The 12,765-nt window shown below is 50.0% G+C and overlaps 1 protein-coding gene across 1 annotated transcript in view; it reads right to left on the bottom strand.

The window, feature by feature from the left end:
* The window catches only part of lrrk1 (leucine-rich repeat kinase 1), a 183,119-nt gene extending 172,537 nt beyond the window's left edge, over nucleotides 1–10,582 (bottom strand). Inside the window, exons 1-2 of the mRNA XM_065011179.1 lie at nucleotides 10,352–10,582; nucleotides 9,151–9,530 (exon numbers count right to left, since the gene is read on the bottom strand). Of these exons, the coding sequence (XP_064867251.1) occupies nucleotides 9,151–9,244 (94 nt within the window). The 5' untranslated portion in view covers nucleotides 9,245–9,530; nucleotides 10,352–10,582. The remainder of the gene's footprint in view (nucleotides 1–9,150; nucleotides 9,531–10,351) is intronic.
* Nucleotides 10,583–12,765: the final 2,183 nt, after the last annotated feature.

Here is a 12,765-nt window from a genome sequence, read left to right as displayed (position 1 = left end):
GGTTGAACTGGAAACAGACACAGTGACACAGGACTTTGGCAGAGGGTTGAACTGCAACAAGACACAGTGACACAGGACTTTGGCAGAGGGCTGAACTGGAAACACAGACACAGTGACACAGGACTTTGGCAGAGGGCTGAACTGGAAACACAGACACCGTGACACAGGACTTTGGCAGAGGGTTGAACTGGAATCACAGACACAGTGACACAGGACTTTGGCAGAGGGCTGAACTGGAAACACAGACACAGTGACACAGGACTTTGGCAGAGGGTTGAACTGGAAACACAGACACAGTGACACAGGACTTTGGCAGAGGGTTGAACTGGAGGGTTGAACACAGACACAGTGACACAGGACTTTGGCAGAGGGTTGAACTGGAAACACAGACACAGTGACACAGGACTTTGGCAGAGGGTTGAACTGGAAACCAGACACAGTGACACAGGACTTTGGCAGAGGGTTGAACTGGAAACACAGACACAGTGACACAGGACTTTGGCAGAGGGTTGAACTGGAAACACAGACAGTGACACAGGACTTGGGCAGAGGGCTGAACTGGAAACACAGACACAGTGACACAGGACTTTGGCAGAGGGTTGAACTGGAAACACAGACACAGTGACACAGGACTTTGGCAGAGGGTTGAACTGCAACAAGACACAGTGACACAGGACTTTGGCAGAGGGCTGAACTGCAACAAGACACAGTGACACAGGACTTTGGCAGAGGGCTGAACTGGAAACACAGACACAGTGACAGGACAGGACTTTGACACAGGAGCAGGGTTGAACTGGAAACACAGACACAGTGACACAGGACTTTGGCAGAGGGTTGAACTGGAAACACAGACACAGTGACACAGGACTTTGGCAGAGGGTTGAACTGGAAACACAGACACAGTGACACAGGACTTTGGCAGAGGGTTGAACTGGAAACACAGACACAGGGTGACACAGGACACAGTTGGCAGAGGGTTGAACTGGAAACACAGACACAGTGACACAGGACTTTGGCAGAGGGTTGAACTGGAAACACAACACAGACACACAGAGGTTGAACTGAAACACAGGACTTTGGCAGAGGGTTGAACTGGAAACACAGACACAGTGACACAGGACTTTGGCAGAGGGTTGAACTGGAAACACAGACACAGTGACACAGGACTTTGGCAGAGGGTTGAAGAAACACAGACACAGTGACACAGGACTTTGGCAGAGGGTTGAACTGGAAAACACAGACACAGTGACACAGGACTTTGGCAGAGGGTTGAACTGGAAACACAGACACAGTGACACAGGACTTTGGCAGAGGGTTGAACTGGAAACACAGACACAGTGACACAGGACTTTGGCAGAGGGTTGAACTGGAAACACAGACACAGTGACACAGGACTTTGGCAGAGGGTTGAACTGGAAACACAGACACAGTGACACAGGACTTTGGCAGAGGGTTGAACTGGAAACACAGACACAGTGACACAGGAGGGTTTGGCAGAGACACAGTGACACAGGACTTTGGCAGAGGGTTGAACTGGAAACACAGACACAGTGACACAGGACTTTGGCAGAGGGTTGAACTGGAAACACAGACAGTGACACAGGACTTTGGCAGAGGGTTGAACTGAAACACAGACACAGTGACACAGGACTTTGGCAGAGGGTTGAACTGAAACACAGACACAGTGACACAGGACTTTGGCAGAGGGTTTGGACAGTGACACAGGACTTTGGCAGGGTTGAACTGGAAACACAGACACAGTGACACAGGACTTTGGCAGAGGGTTGAACTGGAAACACAGACACAGTGACACAGGACTTTGGCAGAGGGTTGAACTGGAAACAGACACAGTGACACAGGACTTTGGCAGAGGGTTGAACTGGAAACACAGACACAGTGACACAGGACTTTGGCAGAGGGTTGAACTGGAAACACAGACACAGTGACACAGGACTTTGGCAGAGGGTTGAACTGGAAACACAGACACAGTGACACAGGACTTTGGCAGAGGGTTGAACTGGAAACAGACACAGTGACACAGGACTTTGGCAGAGGGTTGAACTGAAACACAGACACAGTGACACAGGACTTTGGCAGAGGGTTGAACTGGAAACACAGACACAGTGACACAGGACTTTGGCAGAGGGTTGAACTGCAACAAGACACAGTGACACAGGACTTTGGCAGAGGGTTGAACTGGAAACACAGACACAGTGACACAGGACTTTGGCAGAGGGTTGAACTGGAAACACAGACACAGTGACACAGGACTTTGGCAGAGGGTTGAACTGGAAACACAGACACAGTGACACAGGACTTTGGCAGAGGGTTGAACTGGAAACACAGACACAGTGACACAGGACTTTGGCAGAGGGTTGAACTGGAAACACAGACACAGTGACACAGGACTTTGGCAGAGGGTTGAACTGGAAACACAGACACAGTGACACAGGACTTTGGCAGAGGGTTGAACTGAAACACAGACACAGTGACACAGGACTTTGGCAGAGGGTTGAACTGGAAACAAGACACAGTGACACAGGACTTTGTGCAGGAGAGGGTTGAACTGGAAACACAGACACAGTGACACAGGACTTTGGCAGAGGGTTGAACTGGAAACACAGACACAGTGACACAGGACTTTGGCAGAGGGTTGAACTGGAAGTGACACAGACTTTGGCAGAGTGACACAGGACTTTGGCAGAGGGTTGAACTGGAAACACAGACACAGTGACACAGGACTTTGGCAGAGGGTTGAACTGGAAACACAGACACAGTGACACAGGACTTTGGCAGAGGGTTGAACTGGAAACACAGACACAGTGACACAGGACTTTGGCAGAGGGTTGAACTGGAAACACAGACACAGTGACACAGGACTTTGGCAGAGGGTTGAACTGGAAACACAGACACAGTGACACAGGACTTTGGCAGAGGGTTGAACTGGAAACACAGACACAGTGACACAGGACTTTGGCAGAGGGTTGAACTGGAAACACAGACACAGTGACACAGGACTTTGGCAGAGGGTTGAACTGGAAACACAGACACAGTGACACAGGACTTTGGCAGAGGGTTGAACTGGAAACACAGACACAGTGACACAGGACTTTGGCAGAGGGTTGAACTGGAAACACAGACACAGTGACACAGGACTTTGGCAGAGGGTTGAACTGGAAACACAGACACAGTGACACAGGACTTTGGCAGAGGGTTGAACTGGAAACACAGACACAGTGACACAGGACTTTGGCAGAGGGTTGAACTGGAAACACAGACACAGTGACACAGGACTTTGGCAGAGGGTTGAACTGGAAACACAGACACAGTGACACAGGACTTTGGCAGAGGGTTGAACTGGAAACACAGACACAGTGACACAGGACTTTGGCAGAGGGTTGAACTGGAAACACAGACACAGTGACACAGGACTTTGGCAGAGGGTTGAACTGGAAACACAGACACAGTGACACAGGACTTTGGCAGAGGGTTGAACTGGAAACACAGACACAGTGACACAGGACTTTGGCAGAGGGGTGGAAACACAGACACAGTGACACAGGACTTTGGCAGAGGGTTGAACTGGAAACACAGACACAGTGACACAGGACTTTGGCAGAGGGTTGAACTGGAAACACAGACACAGTGACACAGGACTTTGGCAGAGGGTTGAACTGGAAACACAGACACAGTGACACAGGACTTTGGCAGAGGGTTGAACTGGAAACACAGACACAGTGACACAGGACTTTGGCAGAGGGTTGAACTGGAAACACAGACACAGTGACACAGGACTTTGGCAGAGGGTTGAACTGGAAACACAGACACAGTGACACAGGACTTTGGCAGAGGGTTGAACTGCAACAAGACACAGTGACACAGGACTTTGGCAGAGGGTTGAACTGGAAACACAGACACAGTGACACAGGACTTGGCAGAGGGTTGAACTGGAAACACAGACACAGTGACACAGGACTTTGGCAGAGGGTTGAACTGGAAACACAGACACAGTGACACAGGACTTTGGCAGAGGGTTGAACTGGAAACACAGACACAGTGACACAGGACTTTGGCAGAGGGTTGAACTGGAAACACAGACACAGTGACACAGGACTTTGGCAGAGGGTTGAACTGGAAACACAGACACAGTGACACAGGACTTTGGCAGAGGGTTGAACTGGAAACACAGACACAGTGACACAGGACTTTGGCAGAGGGTTGAACTGGAAACACAGACACAGTGACACAGGACTTTGGCAGAGGGTTGAACTGGAAAACAGACACAGTGACACAGGACTTTGGCAGAGGGTTGAACTGGAAACACAGACACAGTGACACAGGACTTTGGCAGAGGGTTGAACTGAAACACAGACACAGTGACACAGGACTTTGGCAGAGGGTTGAACACAGTGACACAGGACTTTGGCAGAGGGTTGAACTGGAAACACAGACACAGTGGCAGAACACAGACACAGTGACAAGGACTTTGGCAGAGGGTTGAACTGGAAACACAGACACAGTGACACAGGACTTTGGCAGAGGGTTGAACTGGAAACAAGACACAGTGACACAGGACTTTGGCAGAGGGTTGAACTGGAAACACAGACACAGTGACACAGGACTTTGGCAGAGGGTTGAACACAGACACAGAAGGACACAGACACAGTGACACAGGACTTTGGCAGAGGGTTGAACTGGAAACACAGACACAGTGACACAGGACTTTGGCAGAGGGTTGAACTGGAAACACAGACACAGTGACACAGGACTTTGGCAGAGGGTTGAACTGGAAACACAGACACAGTGACTTTGGCAGAGGGTTGAACAGGACTTTGGCAGAGGGTTGAACTGGAAACACAGACACAGTGACACAGGACTTTGGCAGAGGGTTGAACTGGAAACACAGACACAGTGACACAGGACTTTGGCAGAGGGTTGAACTGGAAACACAGACACAGTGACACAGGACTTTGGCAGAGGGTTGAACTGGAAACACAGACACAGTGACACAGGACTTTGGCAGAGGGTTGAACTGGAAACACAGACACAGTGACACAGGACTTTGGCAGAGGGTTGAACTGGAAACACAGACACAGTGACACAGGACAGTTTGGCAGAGGGTTGAACTGGAAACACAGACACAGTGACACAGGACTTTGGCAGAGGGTTGAACTGGAAACACAGACACAGTGACACAGGACTTTGGCAGAGGGTTGAACTGGAAACACAGACACAGTGACACAGGACTTTGGCAGAGGGTTGAACTGGAAACACAGACACAGTGACACAGGACTTTGGCAGAGGGTTGAACTGGAAACACAGACACAGTGACACAGGACTTTGGCAGAGGGTTGAACTGGAAACACAGACACAGTGACACAGGACTTTGGCAGAGGGTTGAACTGGAAACACAGACACAGTGACACAGGACTTTGGCAGAGGGTTGAACTGGAAACACAGACACAGTGACACAGGACTTTGGCAGAGGGTTGAACTGGAAACACAGACACAGTGACACAGGACTTGGCAGAGGGTTGAACTGGAAACACAGACACAGTGACACAGGACTTTGGCAGAGGGTTGAACTGAAACACAGACACAGTGACACAGGACTTTGGCAGAGGGTTGAACTGGAAACAGACACAGTGACACAGGACTTTGGCAGAGGGTTGAACTGGAAACACAGACACAGTGACACAGGACTTTGGCAGAGGGTTGAACTGGAAACACAGACACAGTGACACAGGACTTTGGCAGAGGGTTGAACTGGAAACACAGACACAGTGACACAGGACTTTGGCAGAGGGTTGAACTGGAAACACAGACACAGTGACACAGGACTTTGGCAGAGGGTTGAACTGGAAACACAGACACAGTGACACAGGACTTTGGCAGAGGGTTGAACTGGAAACACAGACACAGTGACACAGGACTTTGGCAGAGGGTTGAACTGGAAACACAGACACAGTGACACAGGACTTTGGCAGAGGGTTGAACTGGAAACACAGACACAGTGACACAGGACTTTGGCAGAGGGTTGAACTGGAAACACAGACACAGTGACACAGGACTTTGGCAGAGAACTGGGTTGAGGACTGGCAGAGGGTTGAACTGGAAACACAGACACAGTGACACAGGACTTTGGCAGAGGGTTGAACTGGAAACACAGACACAGTGACACAGGACTTTGGCAGAGGGTTGAAGAAACACAACACAGTGGTTGACACAGGACTTTGGCAGAGGGTTGAACTGGAAACACAGACACAGTGACACAGGACAGAGGGTTGGCAGACACAGTGTTGAACTGGAAACACAGACACAGTGACACAGGACTTTGGCAGAGGGTTGAACTGGAAACACAGACACAGTGACACAGGACTTTGGCAGAGGGTTGAACTGGAAACACAGACACAGTGACACAGGACTTTGGCAGAGGGTTGAACTGGAAACACAGACACAGTGACACAGGACTTTGGCAGAGGGTTGAACTGGAAACACAGACACAGTGACACAGGACCTTGGCAGAGGATTGAACTGGAAACACAGACACAGTGACACAGGACTTTGGCAGAGGGTTGAACTGCAACAAGACACAGTGACACAGGACTTTGGCAGAGGGTTGAACTGGAAACACAGACACAGTGACACAGGACTTTGGCAGAGGGTTGAACTGGAAACACAGACACAGTGACACAGGACTTTGGCAGAGGGTTGAACTGGAAACACAGACAAGACACAGTGACACAGGACTTTGGCAGAGGGTTGAACTGGAAACACAGACACAGTGACACAGGACCTTGGCAGAGGGTTGAACTGGAAACACAGACACAGTGACACAGGACTTTGGCAGAGGGTTGAACTGGAAACACAGACACAGTGACACAGGACTTTGGCAGAGGGTTGAACTGGAAACACAGACACAGTGACACAGGACTTTGGCAGAGGGTTGAACTGCAACAAGACACAGTGACAGGACAGGACTTTGGCAGAGGGTTGAACTGGAAACACAGACACAGTGACACAGGACTTTGGCAGAGGGTTGAACTGGAAACACAGACACAGTGACACAGGACTTTGGCAGAGGGTTGAACTGGAAACACAGACACAGTGACACAGGACTTTGGCAGAGGGTTGAACTGGAAACACAGACACAGTGACACAGGACTTTGGCAGAGGGTTGAACTGGAAACACAGACACAGTGACACAGGACCTTGGCAGAGGGTTGAACTGCAACAAGACACAGTGACACAGGACTTTGGCAGAGGGTTGAACTGGAGAAACAGACACAGTGACACAGGACTTTGGCAGAGGGTTGAACTGCAACAAGACACAGTGACACAGGACCTTGGCAGAGGGTTGAACTGGAAACACAGACACAGTGACACAGGACTTTGGCAGAGGGCTGAACTGGAAACACAGACACCGTGACACAGGACTTTGGCAGAGGGTTGAACTGGAATCACAGACACAGTGACACAGGACTTTGGCAGAGGGTTGAACTGGAAACACTGACACAGTGACACAGGACTTTGGCAGAGGGTTGAACTGGAAACACAGACACAGTGACACAGGACTTTGGCAGAGGGTTGAACTGGAAACACAGACACAGTGACACAGGACTTTGGCAGAGGGTTGAACTGGAAACCCAGACACAGTGACACAGGACTTTGGCAGAGGGTTGAACTGGAAACCCAGACACAGTGACACAGGACTTTGGCAGAGGGTTGAACTGGAAACACAGACACAGTGACACAGGACTTTGGCAGAGGGTTGAACTGGAAACACAGACACAGTGACACAGGACTTTGGCAGAGGGTTGAACTGGAAACACAGACACAGTGACACAGGACCTTGGCAGAGGGTTGAACTGGAAACACAGACACAGTGACACAGGACTTTGGCAGAGGGTTGAACTGCAACAAGACACAGTGACACAGGACTTTGGCAGAGGGTTGAACTGCAACAAGACACAGTGACACAGGACTTTGGCAGAGGGTTGAACTGGAAACACAGACACAGTGACACAGGACTTTGGCAGAGGGTTGAACTGGAAACACAGACACAGTGACACAGGACTTTGGCAGAGGGCTGAACTGGAAACACAGACACAGTGACACAGGACTTTGGCAGAGGGCTGAACTGGAAACACAGACACAGTGACACAGGACTTTGGCAGAGGGTTGAACTGGAATCACAGACACAGTGACACAGGACTTTGGCAGAGGGTTGAACTGGAAACACAGACACAGTGACAGGACAGGAGGGTTGAACTTGGCAGAGTGACACAGGTTGAACTGGAAACACAGACACAGTGACACAGGACTTTGGCAGAGGGTTGAACTGCAACAAGACACAGTGACACAGGACTTTGGCAGAGGGTTGAACTGGAGAAACAGACACAGTGACACAGGACTTTGGCAGAGGGTTGAACTGGAAACACAGACACAGTGACACAGGACTTTGGCAGAGGGTTGAACTGGAAACACAGACACAGTGACACAGGACTTTGGCAGAGGGTTGAACTGGAAACAGACACAGTGACACAGGACTTGGGCAGAGGGTTGAACTGGAAACACAGACACAGTGACACAGGACCTTGGCAGAGGGTTGAACTGGAAACACAGACACAGTGACACAGGACTTTGGCAGAGGGTTGAACTGCAACAAGACACAGTGACACAGGACTTTGGCAGAGGGCTGAACTGGAAACCCAGACACAGTGACACAGGACTTTGGCAGAGGGTTGAACTGGAAACACAGACACAGTGACACAGGACTTTGGCAGAGGGTTGAACTGCAACAAGACACAGTGACACAGGACTTTGGCAGAGGGTTGAACTGCAACAAGACACAGTGACACAGGACTTTGGCAGAGGGTTGAACTGGAAACACAGACACAGTGACACAGGACTTTGGCAGAGGGTTGAACTGGAAACACAGACACACAAAGAATGTTCCAGTACTAAAACCACAACCAAGGAAAACACATTAACCAGCCTATGGCTCATTATCACACCATCTTTCCTTGATTCCTTCTACTCATATCCTTCTCTAAAGGTCTGATGGGACCTTGGACATTCTCCTCCAATGTAAGGAATAAGGAAAAGACTCTGAGATAAGTACAATACAGTAAAAGTGAATTATCTCACCATCTTGTTGAAGATGGTGTTTCTCTTGTTCCTCCATGTTGTTGCTCTGTGTGTCTCCAGTGGCCTTGGAGAGGCCGACTGACCAGTAGGACATGCCTCCTCCTCCACAGCAGGGCAGGACTGAACGAGCCCCAGCACAGGGTGGTGGTGGTCAGTGGGACTGGTCCCAGTCTGAGTCACTGCTGTGGTGGAAGACACTGGTCAGAGATGGGCTGTGGTAGGAGGGAGGACAGAGGGAGAGGCCGACTGACCAGTAGGACATGCCTCCTCCTCCACAGCAGGGCAGGACTGAACGAGCCCCAGCACAGGGTGGTGGTGGTCAGTGGGACTGGTCCCAGTCTGAGTCACTGCTGTGGTGGAAGACACTGGTCAGAGATGGGCTGTGGTAGGAGGGAGGACAGAGGGAGAGGCCATTAGTCAGAGCCCTGCAAAACACAGCCAGTCAGGCAGGCAGGCAGCCAGACATAGGTTTGATCTAGAGAAAGTGAAAGCAGTCACACACACACATTGCATAACAACAAGTTAATGGATACACGAATTGCCACCCAACATTTACAACTATAGTTGTCGAGATGCCTTAATTAGAATAATGTACTTGTGTCTAGTACGAGAAGCTTTATACTACAACTTTTATGACTTCTCGTGTTATTGTTTCAGACCCATATACAATAAACAGCTATGTGAAGTGATCGTGCTACTTTGAATGGGTTGTTTGTTGACATCCTTGTACTTCACAAGTTCTTAGAACAGATTCCTGTTGGAATGTTCCACAAATTATACCCACCCAGTTCCACAAATTTATACCCACCCAGTTTCACAAATTATACCCACCCCGTTCCACAAATTATACCCACCCAGACACAGTTGCCTAATTTAGTGGATTTGTATTTTTAAATTATCTCTGTGTAAAACACACACTAGTCTACAGCCAGAACTATAAAAACAGAGACGTTACTATTTCTGGCGGCCTTGAACACACACGACACTTCAGTTAATTCACTTTGGTTTACACATGCCGCATCTATAAAACCACACACGGTGTGCATGATCTTGATTCTTTAACAAGTTTACTTTATTAGGCGTATAAACTCTGGAACGTGCCAAACGTGCGTCCAGTGACAGCAAGTAGACACATTTGTTTGCGAAACGTGCGCACTTGTTGCTCGCTAATGAGTGTGGTTGATAAGGAATATTTACTCACCGCATTGTCCGCAGTGTTCAAGCACTGTCGAATGGTACTGATTTTGCGTTTCTAAAGCATTGAACAGGCTAAACTTCGGTACATCCACAAGTGAAAGTTTAACCGAAGACAAAATAGCCGAAGGAACACTCACAAGCACGGATTGCAAAGGAAAAACGTCAACTTCCTGATTTCATCAAACCAAACACTTCCAGCCTGTGATGCTGCCTACCACGCTGTCTGTCTCATAACCCGGAAATGGGAATAGCCTACTGTACAATGACTGTATGCTACTGTACTAGTTGCATTAGTTCTTCTAAACCTATGGTTGAAGCTCATTTACTGCATTTATACTTAATTTTTCAACTCTAAAATGCTATTTTGGAGAACAGCTGAAACTAATACAAATTACCCCAGGCATTAATTATCATTGCAATATTTGTTGTAAAGGAATGTGGAACTGCGTGTAGGATACAATGTCAACCACTACTCAACCTTATCATGAATTGACTAATTTACTTGTGGAATCGCGCAAACTGCGAACATGAAATAGATGCATAATACAGGCTATCAAGTCAAAACCATCCCAACTTCAAATGCGGACATCAAGGTGAAAACAACCAGTGTATAAAACAGCTGACCTCTAATACCAACTACTACAGATAAATCCTACACAGGCATTGAAATCAAATGTATAATAGCCTACATCAGGCCTACAATCGACAAGGACGCATGAAGACAAACAAACTCGACCAACGAATGACGAAAATCACGAAATACAAAAGGAAAATGTACACATTACTTTTTAAAGTGAGTTAAGTCCGTGCCCGTGATTCAGAACCGCTGAATGGACGGCGTCTCCGTACAGGTAGGTTTAGTGGAGCTCCGTGGCATGGTGCTGAATGGACGGCGTCTCCGTACAGGTAGGTTTAGTGGAGCTCCGTGGCATGGTGCTGAATGGACGGCGTCTCCGTACAGGTAGGTTTAGTGGAGCTTCGTGGCATGGTGCTGAATGGACGGCGCCTCCGTACAGGTAGGTTTAGTGGAGCTCCGTGGCATGGTGCTGAATGGACGGCGTCTCCGTACAGGTAGGTTTAGTGGAGCTCCGTGGCATGGTGCTGAATGGACGGCGTCTCCGTACAGGTAGGTTTAGTGGAGCTCCGTGGCATGGTGCTGAATGGACGGCGTCTCCGTACAGGTAGGTTTAGTGGAGCTCCGTGGCATGGTGCTGAATGGACGGCGTCTCCGTACAGGTAGGTTTAGTGGAGCTCCGTGGCATGGTGCTGAATGGACGGCGTCTCCGTACAGGTAGGTTTAGTGGAGCTCCGTGGCATTGCTGAATGGACGGCGTCTCCGTACAGGTAGGTTTAGTGGAGCTCCGTGGCATGGTGCTGAATGGACGGCGTCTCCGTACAGGTAGGTTTAGTGGAGCTCCGTGGCATGGTGCTGAATGGACGGCGTCTCCGTACAGGTAGGTTTAGTGGAGCTCCGTGGCATGGTGCTGAATGGACGGCGTCTCCGTACAGGTAGGTTTAGTGGAGCTCCGTGGCATGGTGCTGAATGGACGGCGCCTCCGTACAGGTAGGTTTAGTGGAGCTCCGTGGCATGGTGCTGAATGGACGGCGTCTCCGTACAGGTAGGTTTAGTGGAGCTCCGTGGCATGGTGCTGAATGGACGGCGTCTCCGTACAGGTAGGTTTAGTGGAGCTCCGTGGCATGGTGCTGAATGGACGGCGTCTCCGTACAGGTAGGTTTAGTGGAGCTCCGTGGCATGGTGCTGAATGGACGGCGTCTCCGTACAGGTAGGTTTAGTGGAGCTCCGTGGCATGGTGCTGAATGGACGGCGTCTCCGTACAGGTAGGTTTAGTGGAGCTCCGTGGCATGGTGCTGAATGGACGGCGTCTCCGTACAGGTAGGTTTAGTGGAGCTCCGTGGCATGGTGCTGAATGGACGGCGTCTCCGTACAGGTAGGTTTAGTGGAGCTCCGTGGCATTGCTGAATGGACGGCGTCTCCGTACAGGTAGGTTTAGTGGAGCTCCGTGGCATGGTGCTGAATGGACGGCGTCTCCGTACAGGTAGGTTTAGTGGAGCTCCGTGGCATGGTGCTGAATGGACGGCGTCTCCGTACAGGTAGGTTTAGTGGAGCTCCGTGGCATGGTGCTGAATGGACGGCGTCTCCGTACAGGTAGGTTTAGTGGAGCTCCGTGGCATGGTGCTGAATGGACGGCGCCTCCGTACAGGTAGGTTTAGTGGAGCTCCGTGGCATGGTGCTGAATGGACGGCGTCTCCGTACAGGTAGGTTTAGTGGAGCTCCGTGGCATGGTGCTGAATGGACGGCGTCTCCGTACAGGTAGGTTTAGTGGAGCTCCGTGGCATGGTGCTGAATGGACGGCGTCTCCGTACAGGTAGGTTTAGTGGAGCTCCGTGGCATGGTGC

The sequence above is a fragment of the Oncorhynchus nerka genome, linkage group LG27 (assembly GCF_034236695.1).
Source record: "Oncorhynchus nerka isolate Pitt River linkage group LG27, Oner_Uvic_2.0, whole genome shotgun sequence".
Taxonomy (NCBI): Eukaryota; Metazoa; Chordata; class Actinopteri; order Salmoniformes; family Salmonidae; genus Oncorhynchus; species Oncorhynchus nerka.
This window is presented reverse-complemented; position numbering and strand designations above follow the sequence as displayed.